This window comes from Cupressus sempervirens, chromosome 1 (genome assembly GCF_028749045.1).
Source record: "Cupressus sempervirens isolate cs-2001-9-10 chromosome 1, ASM2874904v1, whole genome shotgun sequence".
In the NCBI taxonomy this organism is placed as follows: Eukaryota; Viridiplantae; Streptophyta; class Pinopsida; order Cupressales; family Cupressaceae; genus Cupressus; species Cupressus sempervirens.
In genome coordinates, this window is record NC_143118.1 from 195,962,574 (window position 1) to 195,975,701 (window position 13,128).

At 33.8% G+C, this 13,128-nt stretch overlaps 1 protein-coding gene across 4 annotated transcripts in view; it reads right to left on the bottom strand.

Annotated features, from left to right (window-relative positions):
* Positions 1-3,215: 3,215 nt before the first annotated feature.
* LOC149576782 (magnesium transporter, putative (DUF803)) overlaps positions 3,216-13,128 on the bottom strand; it is a 128,607-nt gene continuing 118,694 nt past the window's right edge. For all 4 annotated transcript variants that reach the window (XM_089819886.1, XM_089819887.1, XM_089819879.1 and 1 more), the window contains 2 exons: positions 4,443-4,591; positions 3,216-3,938 (listed from right to left, as the gene is read on the bottom strand). In XM_089819886.1, coding sequence (XP_089676012.1) covers positions 3,710-3,938; positions 4,443-4,591 — 378 coding nt within the window. In that variant the 3' untranslated portion in view covers positions 3,216-3,709. The remainder of the gene's footprint in view (positions 3,939-4,442; positions 4,592-13,128) is intronic.

Sequence of the window (13,128 nt, forward strand, 5' to 3'; positions counted from 1 at the left end):
CTTCTATTGAAAGCATATTAATGACAGTGGTAGTGTGATGTGGTCAGATGGTGCAATTCAGAATACCATAAGATTTCCTTAGAATTGAGAGGTTTTGAATCTCATGCACTGAAATGTTTATTGAAATACAATAGCTTTATTTTATAATTTATACTCTAACTACCAAGGAACAATTTTTTGAAAAATTAATGCTTAGAAATCTGAAAATGTGTTTTTTAAGTTGGGCGTGGGACGATTCCAGAAAAGCTAGTTAATCACTCTGCGAGCAATAATAGGTGTGCTAATACGTGTGAGGGATTAGGGTTTTTTCTTTTGGACAAGCAAGAGTATAGATAGAAGGTCTATGTAGTAAATAAGGTTTGAAAATAAAATCTAAAATTTCACTACTTCATCATAGCTCTACAATGTTAGAATATGATGGATTTAGGTTTTCAATAAATTATTATAATAGAGGGCCATTTGATGTTTTAAAAAGATATGGAGACTGATAGCATTTGGATTTATTGCTATTTGCAGAGATCCAAATCACGAGGCATTGAAACACCTCGTGAACGAATGCAAAATCTCAAAGATATATTAGTTCATGTTGCTTTATTTTTTTTGACCGATTATAGATTAGGGAGTATAATATGGAAAAGTACGATAAACATTATAATATTGTTATCAGGATTTAACTGGATGACCTCCCGAAAAGTCCCATGATCAGTGTTGAGTGTTCTATTTATTCTCATGAGAGATGGATTCATATGTGAATCAGTACTCATGATACATAAGTCAATGTGTTTGACTCAAAAACTACACATTCAAATCCTGATAGCAATATCACAATCTGACTTGTGGAAAAATACCTCCTACTTATCAAGAAAAACATTAAAGAAATGTTATCCCTAAAACATACACATTGTCTATTGAATTTAGTTTAGAGCGAAAGATCAACTTAGAAAAAACAAACTATATCTATATCTGAATTTGGGTTTTCTAGTTTAAATTACAAACTATAGGTTCAAATTTGATATTTAATATTAATTTGTAAAAAGAATGATTTAATAAAACAAATAGTGGCAGACAAACTTGCACTAGGTTTGAAGCAATTTGTTAGAGAATTTCTTAATGTTTTACATTTTAAACTACTACTCTTACACACATCTATGCACCAAACTATTGAAAAAACCTCCACCTTGACACAAGCAAACAACCTTAATTGAAAAATAATTTATGCATGCACAATTAGAATCCCCAAGCCATGCCACTAGGACACACCACTTCCACCACGTTACACTATGTCAAAATGCCACTTACAACACCAACAAAATTTTCAACAAAAAACCCAAGAGATTAATTATTATTATGTGTTAATGTCAAGTAGATTTGAATCCAAGACCTCCCCGATGGGTGTTGTGTGCTCTTGCATGATCATCAATTTTAAATATCTACATATATTTTTATTTTAAAATCAATTGTAAAATCAAATGTTAAATACAATCATTGCAATGAGTTTAAAACTTTTATTTTTATTCATTTTATTGACTTGCCAAAATTTTATTCACAATTATTTTACTTTTTTTTTTTTTTTTAAGAGGGGTAAACGCTTTGACCTAGATCTATAAACCAGTGAGGCCACAAACGGAGGACCTCATCCCCATGAGATTTGAACCTTGATGGCAAGGATAACAACACAACAACTTAACCATCACAACATGCCACTATTGGCTATTTTACTTACATCATTTCACAGTGTGTTATTATTTTTTGTTTTACTATGTGTAATGAAAATGTTAATGTTTATTTTTAATTTAATAAAACTTAAAAGATTGCATATAGATTGTAATGATGATAGGGGAGAGGGATCAACAGTCATAAGGGCTAACCTAGTTTTGTGAGGGCTGACTTTGTCAATATGTAGCCATTGTTGGGCATATTGTTAGACCTTTATTTTTAAAGAAAGTAAACTGTACATTTAACTACCTATAACTAAAGTTTGAAGGAGTGTCTCATCACATAAATTGTTAAAATAACACACCTAGTAAAATGGGTCCAAAAAATGAGTCTTAAAAGATTCAGTCAAAACTTAATCTAAAAATCTTTAGATATTAAATTAAAAAATATTATTTGTTATTATTATAATATTGTATAACTACATGAAATATAACATATTTACAACTTAAATGGATCAAATGGTTATTATTAATCATAAATATTTTTTATATATTACTTTTACATCAAACACAAACGACAAATACTTCAACATTAAAAAAAAAAAAATTGTTATTATAAAAATAATGCATTATTATATAAAATACAACACAAATGTACCACTAGTTGAACACTAAAATTGTTTGACAATCTCACATGTTTCATTAAAAAATACAACACTTATTGGTATTCACTTTTTATAATTGTGTTGTAGGAAACTATAGCATTTAATGCATTTTATGCATATTATTTTCGAAACCTTATACATTTTATTATTACATAAAATGCGTATTATTTTCTTCTATCAATGGGAACTAGACACTTTGCGTCCTTTTTATTTAAGTGACATGCATATAATAGATAACTATGGTATTTTATTTGAGACAAAAAATATTTATTTCACTTGTTAATGAATTTATTTATTTACTTATTATAACATTTATAAGTTCTCATGTGTACAAATACTTGTCTATTTTTTATTGACATTTGAATTTTTTTATTTACATATAGATTATTTAATTACAATATATGGTAAAAATGTATAATAAGACATGATCAACCCACTCAACTAATGAACCCTAACAATATCAAATGCATCCCTACAAACTATACAGTTGACCAATTTCCAAAAAATCGAGAACATTATAGATTTTTTCAAAAAATTCAGTATTTAGTCGAAACAACAAATAATTTGGAAAAAAATCACTACGCTTTCATGAATTTGAGGAAAAAAAACATTTTGACTTTATTTTGTCTTTAGTGGATTTTGTTTGGAGATTAACCTGTCCCTATCAAATGTACTCCACAATGCAGATAATCAGTTTTTAGTTGGCATATTGGTAAGTTCAAAATTAACTGCCTTCAGGTTATAATCTCATACCCGAAAATATAAAACTCAATGCATTTAATATGGATGCACATAAAAATATTACTTCATTGGTAAGTCCACTGCTAATTGCTTTCGACTTATCACTAGAATATATGTGTATAGCTTCCTCCACTAATCCATGACTTCCGTCATCTGTATGAAATCGAAGCTTTTTTTATTTATGAATGTGTTTTATCAGTGTTGTATCATAGGTAACCCTTGAATCGAAGAAAAACATAAACTGCTACCCACAATATCAAATTCAATGCATTGAATACGAATTATGCCATTAGTAAAAAGCTTAAAGGGCAGAAAAAAAATTAAAAAGTTTCAAACCTCTAGGCAAGGCATCTGGTTTAAGCTGTCACGTAACTCGGAGAATTAAACTACCCTCGAAGAAATAGCAGAACTGGAAAATAGCCCTAAAATAACATTTCCTTTTTGAACATTGATGAGGCTTCCACGCACGTGCAGTAGAATAATTGACACTCACCGCTGCCAATAACATGGCCATCTACTGATAAAAAGTCAACTTTGATGACCTTCCAAACATTTACGAGGAGAGATTTCACAATCAGATATGTTGTCAATACTTTCTACTTGGAATTTGACGGTAATCCAGTAATATGACTTCAATTATCACAGCATTTAAGTCTTCACTTTTCCTGGAGATGCTTGAGGATGCAGACGCATGGGGCTCATTGATATAAAAGTACTAGGATTTGACTCCCAAAGTCTTGATGATCCAGATCTTGGAAGGTTGGAAGTTTTATGCACATTTTGCTTTCCATGCATGGGTCGTCTGAATGGTCGTGGTAAAAGCGAGGTTAATCTGTGAGAGCTCATAAGCACCACAACACCAACGATAATCAATGACCTGCATTTAGAGCGAAAACGGTAAATTGTTAGAGAATGATTAACACCGATAAATAAGAACAAAAAATGCTACCTAGCTAGCGTGGGAAATTAGCGAGGGGAAGTGTGTTCTAGAGTCCAAAGCACATATGTCACAAGTATTAACACGGTATCATTCACTTTATTCCACTGGTCCAATGCTTCTTGGATTAAGATGGATATAACTTCATCCATAATTTAATAGGACACTGAATGAAATGCACAACCCGTTTGCATCTCTGTAAGGCAAACATTTAACGTCAACTAAAAAAGAAGATTTACTTGCATATAGCCATGCAGTAAAGAATAAATGTCAGAAAACAAACAATTTTACCATTCACTAATATCCTTAATGTCTTTAAGCTCCACATAGGGAACCACGTGACGGCTTGATGGTACATTTTCCTCATTTGACAAAATTGGATGATGAAAAGGCAGAAACTAAATCACAAATATGGACTCGAAGAGAAAGCAAGAGAGCACATACCATCCAAGAACAAGTATGATCCGCGCAAATGGAGCAACAGGCAACATTTCACCAAGGGCAAACATGCCCACAACCACGCCAGTCACGATAGATGAAACTGCTGCACATGTGGATACTACGATTGCCCTTCCATGCTTTAAGCCTTTTGTCTGTCAGAAAACAGAAACGAAGTTGAAAAGCAAAAAGCTGTAGATACCCAAAATGTATAACAATATGTCAAATATATATTTAACATACAATTACAAGCATTTCTCACAAGAAAGAATGCAGATGGTAGTCGTTTGCTCAAGGTGAAATCAGGAAACAAATATTATTATTACACAGTCCATTTTATAAACCCAATTTAATGTGTATAAGTGGCAGGATAAAACTCCTGTTATTCAGAAAGATGGGGAATAACAACTGATGTTGATCTTGATAAATGTAAGCATCACTGACATTAGTTGGATCATGTTGACATAAATGTTGAACCGACCCATAATGATACATAACCGTAGTTAAGCCCAGGGCTTATGAATAAAATGAAAAATAAAACACAAATCTATGTTACTGATTTGTCAGCATAGGGGCTCTGCTTCAGGTGAAATGCAAACCCAGTCCAGGCAATAGACTGATCAACCTGGAGGGCCATCCGTGGTCCTGTTAAACAGGGCTGGGTCCAGCCGGGATGAACCTTGGTGACAACGGGTAATAAGCATAATCCCTAACACTAAAAATGCCATCTAAAGCATTTGAAACACTAAACTAAACTTATCTTCAGGAGTCAAATATTGAGGCAGAAAGTGCTAATGTGTATGCTTCCAATTTCAAACATTCTTAATTTCTAGACGAGTCCTATAGCAAGCACGTACTTTTAGTGTGAGTATCGTTGGCACTTGTGCTTCTTTTAATCTACCTACATCATTTAATGTTAATGATGACCTTGTTGAGGACCCGATTAACACTGATTGCTGATTTTACTTGTTTAATATTGAACAACAAATATTTTATCATGACACTTGAGTTTAACAAATTGACATTGAAGTGGTATTTTTTTTGTGGTAGCTTTGTTTCTAATATTGCTACGTGGTATTTTAGAACTTAATTCTTGTTTTTTGATGCAACTATATATATGTTTGTTATTTTATCTATGTTTAACCAGGTTTCTAGGATGGAGATTGTAGGAGTCGAGAGGGATGCATTTCTAGGATAGCTTTTTTAGGGGGACAATTTTTATAGGATGGCAATACAAAATATAGGATATTTCAAATATGCAAATGATAAGACATTCACCATATTCATTATATAACCATATTAACTAGCTGTTTGTTTTCATTACCAATGCACACACAGAAAAATGAAAAAAAAAAAAATTTGAGAAGGCCGAAAGGCTTATAACTGCAAAATGACAGAATTTTACCAGCCAGATCTATTGCCGCTATGTCTTTTGTAGTCAGCCAAAAATGTTGAGTTAACTATGTTTGTGATTGACAGTTGGTAATCTTCAACAAGTGGTTGGTTAGTTGACAGTTGATAATCTTAACCAATTGAGGACTGTTATATATGTACTCATTTTGTATGTATCAAAGACCATCTGTGTTTTTGTCATTTACATGATGCATATCAAACTAAGTGGAATAAATGCTCTATCTTTTTGAACGTGGGATTCATAATTAATACTTTATGTTCTGTATTGATATCTTATGCGTTTCACATTCTTGTTTACTCTATGCATTAAATAATTTAACCCTATTGGAATAAGCATTTGATGCCGTTGCCAATGCAAAGCTTGGAAAGTCACTGACAAGCAAGATGATGGTGTAATTAGCCTACTCATGGAAGAACTGGAAGTAACTGAAACCAGAGGAATACATGACAAACAACAAACTGAATCAAGACTTGGTGTACATGTGGGAAGTGACTGTAAACTCGTTCATTCAAAGAATGACAAAGTCAATCATCTCTTTGTAGGATTGCCAAGGTTTCTCGCATGCAACTTCACTACTTTCATGACCTTTGGGAGGAAAGGGACTGAAAGCAACAAAGTTAACAAATAATACAGCAGTATAAAGAAAAAAAACAGAGGGAGGAAGAAGAACGTGACATTGCTAGAAGATGTACCTCCACAAATGAATGCTCATGTAGCTTAACAAGGATAAAAGACACACACAAGGCAATCAAAAATCACAGAAGGATCGGTGCGAAGACCCCTTTGATTAATAGAACAAAGTGAGTGACAACGATGGCTGAGAAAAATCATTGAGGCAAAACTCCCAAGAACGCCGAGAAGCACAAGTTGAAGCCTCATTTACAGCTGTTGTCGGAAGGGGAATAATCTGACTGATGGTGGACAGACAAAGAGGGAGTGGGTAGAACTCACCAGACACCTACCTATCACCAACAAGCATTCAAAGATCTTGTTGATCAAGTAGGCAACCCATCCATACAATCAATATTGGACAAAAAGTATGAAAAAGATAACCCTAAGATTGAGTTTGTGAAACTGGAGAGTAACGCACATCATACCGAACAACTATTCACATTAGAGGAACCAAGAATGAGGTAACTATGGCGAAGACTTTGGGGAGAAGAGAGATCAGGAATGAGGAGGAAGGTAATTGGAGTGCGAGGGGTGTTGAGGGTGGGCATGTAGAGGACTCGTGTGGCCGCGAAAGCACCTGAAATATGAAAGGAATACAATCCAATCAGGTCCAAAGCACAAGGTAGATACACACCAAGAAAGATTGCAACTCCCCTAGCAAGCCAAAATGTTGATAGGCAAAAACTTACCAAGTTCACACAGATTACATCAGATGACCCATTACAACATTGCAAAACATGCAAAACAATTTGGGTAAATGGTCAGATGGGAAAGGATTATTGGGGAAGTGCATTTCCTGCAACTTTATGAGGAATAGCTATTGACTAGTTCATAGAGCTGGATGAGAAATCTATACTCCTGGGAAGCATGAAGAAGGCATTTAATGAAAAGTTCAAATTCTGAAGAGATGATAATGAAATCGTGGCCAAAATTTATAATACCAAAAAAGGGAAGGATAAAAATGTACGAGTTTATAGTTGTGGGCTCAAGGAGTTACAAGTCAAATGGTAGAATCAGCCAGTTGAAGGTCTAAAGACAAGGTGGTTCATCGAGGGATTGATCCCCTCACCATGCAAGAAAATGAAGGTACTACCCATGTCATTGTACACCGATGCGTACAATTGGGAAATGGATATCAAGAGACATTAAAACATCTTCTTGAGGAAACCATAAAAACTAATGATGACAAGAGTTTGAAGACAATAGGGGCGATGAATCCAAAACCATCCAATCCCTACAGCAAGATATGATGTGCATGATACGGCTGATGGCCAATAAGGAGAATTCAGCCAAAATAATGTGGTGCACTAACTGTGAAAGCCACATAAAAACAGTCTGTTCAAAAAAATTGTTTTGAGACATTTGTCAAGTATAGGGGCATTCCATCAAGGAATGCTCACACAACATAAGAACACAAAACACACAAGTGATCCTTGCTTAGGGGGAACAATCAACCCCTGTGATGTCCCCCTTCTGACATCTTGATTATTTCAAATATCTCCTAAAATTTAAAATGATTTTCTTGGTAATTTCCCTGAATGTCTCTTCTCGGTGTAAATTTTCCTTTATATATCTTGGTGCAAGGAAGGATGTATCCTTTCATATTAGATTTTTATTATATAAATGTTGTTATTATGTTTATTATTTATAAATATTACTAATACAAATATTAAATTATTTAATATTAGAATACTATCATATTTATAGTATATGTAAATCATATAAGATTCTAAATTTCAATTTATATATTATTATTATAATTTAATATTATATGATATATATATATATATATATATATATATATATATATATATATATATATATATATATATATATATATATATATATATATATATATATATATATATATATATATAATTTTTATTTTTATTTGATAGTATTATCATTTCAATATAATATTAATATGTAAATGTCTATATTGATATGATAATATTTATATTATTGTGATATATAAAATATATTATAATTTATATTTTCATCTTAATATATTTCTATAAATATTATGTCCTTCTAATCATATTAATTGTATATGTAATAGTTGTCTATTATTAAATCATATCTCAATGTGGGGATATCACAACCCCACCCACTACACCACCAAAAGCACCTGCCAACTCCAATGCATCATCTAGCAAGTACTATAGTTGGTGCAGGAATATATAAACAACAACAATAACACAAATGGCCCAAGAAGTAGGATAAAAGGAAGATGAAGGATTCAATATCGGAAGTGCAACGAATGATGTCAATTTTCTTGGGAGTTCCAAAGTAGTCAAAATAACTCAGTAATATTGTGCAAGTGGTGGATTGGAATTACAAAGATGCTACCCCTTCAAAGTAGAAAAGGGTGAATATGATGGTTGTGGAGGATCCAATGAGATAGTCCATATGATCACCAAATTAAAAAGCTATAGTCAGACCCTTGTAAACAAGCATGGAACGAGCAATGGCAATGAGAGAACCTCCAATGAAGCTGCCAATATTCCAATACAATTAGTGCTTGAGATGAATATAGTTAATTTGTTTACATATGACACTTGGAAATACATTGTAAGGCAAATGTTTTGGTCATTGACCTTCCACATGGTAGGTGTTGACTAGCACAACATCAAGCGATTGAGCACAAAGAGTAATGACAACAATTTCTCTTAGACTCTATAGTCATCCCGCTACAAAAGAAGGCATACAACACTCCTTAGGAGGGGATGGTTAATTGAAAGTAATGGAAGGAATTACATCGACTTGAGAATCAAGTGGTGAATGAGGATTCCACATTCTCTGAATTAGAGTCTAATGATGGAGGGTAAGGTGTGGATGAAGCAAAGACGTGGAATCAAATGACGGTGTGCTCAAGCTAAAAATATATTCCAAAGATGAGACAAGCTTCATAAATGGACTATTTGATTTGCAAATGGAAGACTACAAAGTCTTCAACGATGAATTCAACATGCTAAAGATTGGAGAAATTGATGAAAGCGACCTAGGTGTTGAGAGTAATTCATTCCCTCCAAAGTACAAAGAAAATAAGGAGGGAGTAGCATGAGTGGATGATACACCATCTCATCATTTTTAAACAGGCAAGATAATAAAGTATGAGGAGTTGAGTGTGAAGGTAAACTTGGGTGATGAAGACAACCTGACAATAATAACGATTGATGACAACACTACAACCTTGAAAAAGTTATGGTGGTAGATACAAAATTTGATCTTGAAACCATTGGTATTTGTTGTGAAGATGAATGTTTTAAATGGCCACAGAATACATGTAAATGTAGGTATGATACAAAACTATAGAAGGATTAGACAATGAGTAGAAAAATGAAGCTGGTAGAAAAAATTAAAAAGAATAGCAAGTGAATAAAAAATAATTTTTTTATTAAAGTATTGAAGCAAGAGAATATTATATAGTGTGAGGGTAAATTTATTAGAGTTGAGGATGCTAATTACTGGCAGCAAACTAAAATATAATATTAAGGCATAAAATAAAGAAACGATTAAAAGCCCAAAACATAAAGGTGAAAATTTAAAATTTGTAAAGTGGTAAGATATTTTCACTCTCAACAATATTGTATTTCACACCCTTGGCATATTTATCTCTTACTCTTAGCCAAATTATATCTCGCATTCTCAACGACAAAGGCATTATACTTCACTCTTGGCCAATACTTTATTCTCAACGAGTGCTTTACTTGGTGAATATTTTACTCTCAGCAAAAACTTTACACTCTGCAACAAGGGTACAAAAACATTTTGTAGGAGCAAAGCTTCACATTGTACCACCTCTAGGTAGCACCACACAAGTTCTTCAAGCTGCACAATGACATTTAATTTCCATATAGTATTTCCTTCGTTTTGTCTGGCTACAAAAGCTTCTTCCCTCTACACTAGTATTTTCATCCTTACAACATCCTTCTCATCTTGTACGACATTTCTTTGCTCCACCTGAATAGCACCGTTTTGTTCACATTGTATGACATTTACACAATTTTATCAAACAACCTTGGCAACTTATCTACATTGTATACCTTGTGCATGAGCTTGCCATATGACCCCTTCAAAAGCTCAACATACAATAGCATTATAATTAGATTTTCAATCTGTATGACATTCCTTTAGTGAGTTTGTAGAGCTAGACACTCAATTAATACATCACCTGGTACGACTTGACATTCTTATTTGTATACAGAATCCAAGCATTTACTCTTAACAAACACTATACTCTTAGTAGGCACCTCACTCTTGGTTGGCAGTTCACTTTTAGTGGGCAATTCACTCTCAATCGACAATTCACTCCCGACCCACAATTTGCTCTTCATTGACTTTTTCACTCTTAAGGCGATAATCCACTTTCAACGAACAATTCACTGCCAATGTGCAACTCACACTTGCAAGCGCAATTCATTCTTGGTAACAATACTATTGTCGGCCACACTCTCGCCAACCATACTCTTGTATTGACTAACGCATTTCTATTGCAACATCACTGGTTATTGTCACCGAAGTGACACAACCAAGTTCTTCAAAGGGATTTGGAACGACAAGGATTGACGTATCATCAACCACCCCATCATTATCATTACCACAACTTCTAGATGGGAACTTGGAACCCCTAGAACTTGAAGTCAAGGAAATGAAGCAATTGGCAATTTAAGCGGGGGAAGAAAAGCATGCTCAACAAGAGTGGAAATGCCCACAATATAATCATTAGTCGAGATCACGGTAGATAGTTGCTGAAGAAAATCAAAGACAAGATATATTCTATCCATGTGCCTAAAATATATTAAATAATGTTCTTATTTTACGCATGCGGCTTTAGCGACATCTTCATACATTGGCACCTAAACCAAAGGTTATAATTTGCATTTGATTAAAATTTCTTTGGGCCAACGTTGCTCATTTAAAATAAAATAATTTAATTATGCATTGTGCCAACCCCTCATTTTGGCACCCATGATATGAGGTGTTCTAAAAAATTATTTTAAAAGATTTATCATTGGGCCGAACTTGTGGCTTTTCATGGGTATTTAAACTATTAGATAAAATAAAATTCTTATGCTCTTTATTCGCCGACCTTGGTGTGATGCCACCATTTGGTGAAAGGGCGCGTTAGTTGGTATAAATAATAGTTTGTTTAGAGGATATTAAACAAGTCTTTCATTTAATATTATTTCCTATTCAAGGCAATCAGATTATTGTAGACTTGGAGCAAAATAAAATTAAGATTGTCTTCACAGTTTACGAGAAGATTTATTTCAGACCTTATGAGTAAGTAGATTTTGTTGAGAAATGGGGCAGACCTTGAAGGTGAATTGTTGCAAACATGAAAGTGAATTATTGCAGACTTTGACGGAAAACTATTGCAGATCTACAAGCAGAAATTGTTGAGGAACAGGGGAAAATTCTTAAGTTTATGGAGGTGCTTCGGATGTGATTCGAGGAGATCCATCACTAATCAATTTATTCTTTTGGAGGATGTCACCTTGTCTTTAAAGAGCTTAGAATCTCCTGTTGAGTCAGTACTCAATGATGGGGACTGATGTCTCCAGTGGGTTGGTGCCTATGAATCATCTAGAGGGGATTCATGCCTCGTGTGGGTTGATGCATATGAAATATGTCAAACATTTTAATAAAAAAGCAATACTTTGTCATGGTTTTCTCCTACAAGGTTTTTTGTAGAGTCCCTTTCTTGGCCCACTTATATATTGCCCTAAATTCACAAATCCAAAACAAAACAAAGAGGAAAATGTAGTTAGAGATATAATACTTACTCAAGAATAGGATGAGATAAGCCTATTTTGGAAACTTGCAACCAGATTAGACAATAATGTAGATATAACCCATGAAATACATCCAATTGTATGGTTAGGAAATAGACACACACACACACACACACACACACACACACACATATACAGATTTCAATGATTACATGGGAACTCGACCATAACAAGGTTATGTTGGGAGACATGAGGTGTCTCAACTATCCTCTACCCTAGGCCCAATAACAGGACCTTATCTTCTATGGCCTCATGTGGTCCTTAACCATCATCATGAGGTGGTGTACCTAGTAAGGGTTTAAACCCTTACCCTTCATCATATCAACCTCTCACCTCTTATGATTAATTCTCTTCGACAACTTATCAATGTAGAGTTAGTAGGGGAGCTGCAATAGGGAGCCCTTGATCCACAACCCTAGGCCCAAGGTTAGGACTTTATCCTCCTTGTCCTTATGTGGTCCTGTTGTTGGTGTTTTATAACCTACCAACAATAGAACAAAATATTGAGATATCATATCCTCTCTTGATCAAAACCATTTGTATGTTAAGATTGCAAAGGATTGTACAATGGATTCCAAGGTTCCTTTTTATGTCAGTTCTTGAATATGCATAAGCTCCATGGTAAATTATGATGTTTATTACGAGGGGCCTTATGTTTGTATTGTTCCCTTTGAATGATAATGGATTTGGGAGCTTTCAAAAGATATTGTAATTTAGTACTTTTTTTGGTTTTCACTAAAGAGTATAGGGTTTAGGGAATCTACTATGCTTCTATAAAAGATAAACATTGCTAAGATGAAGTCTACCA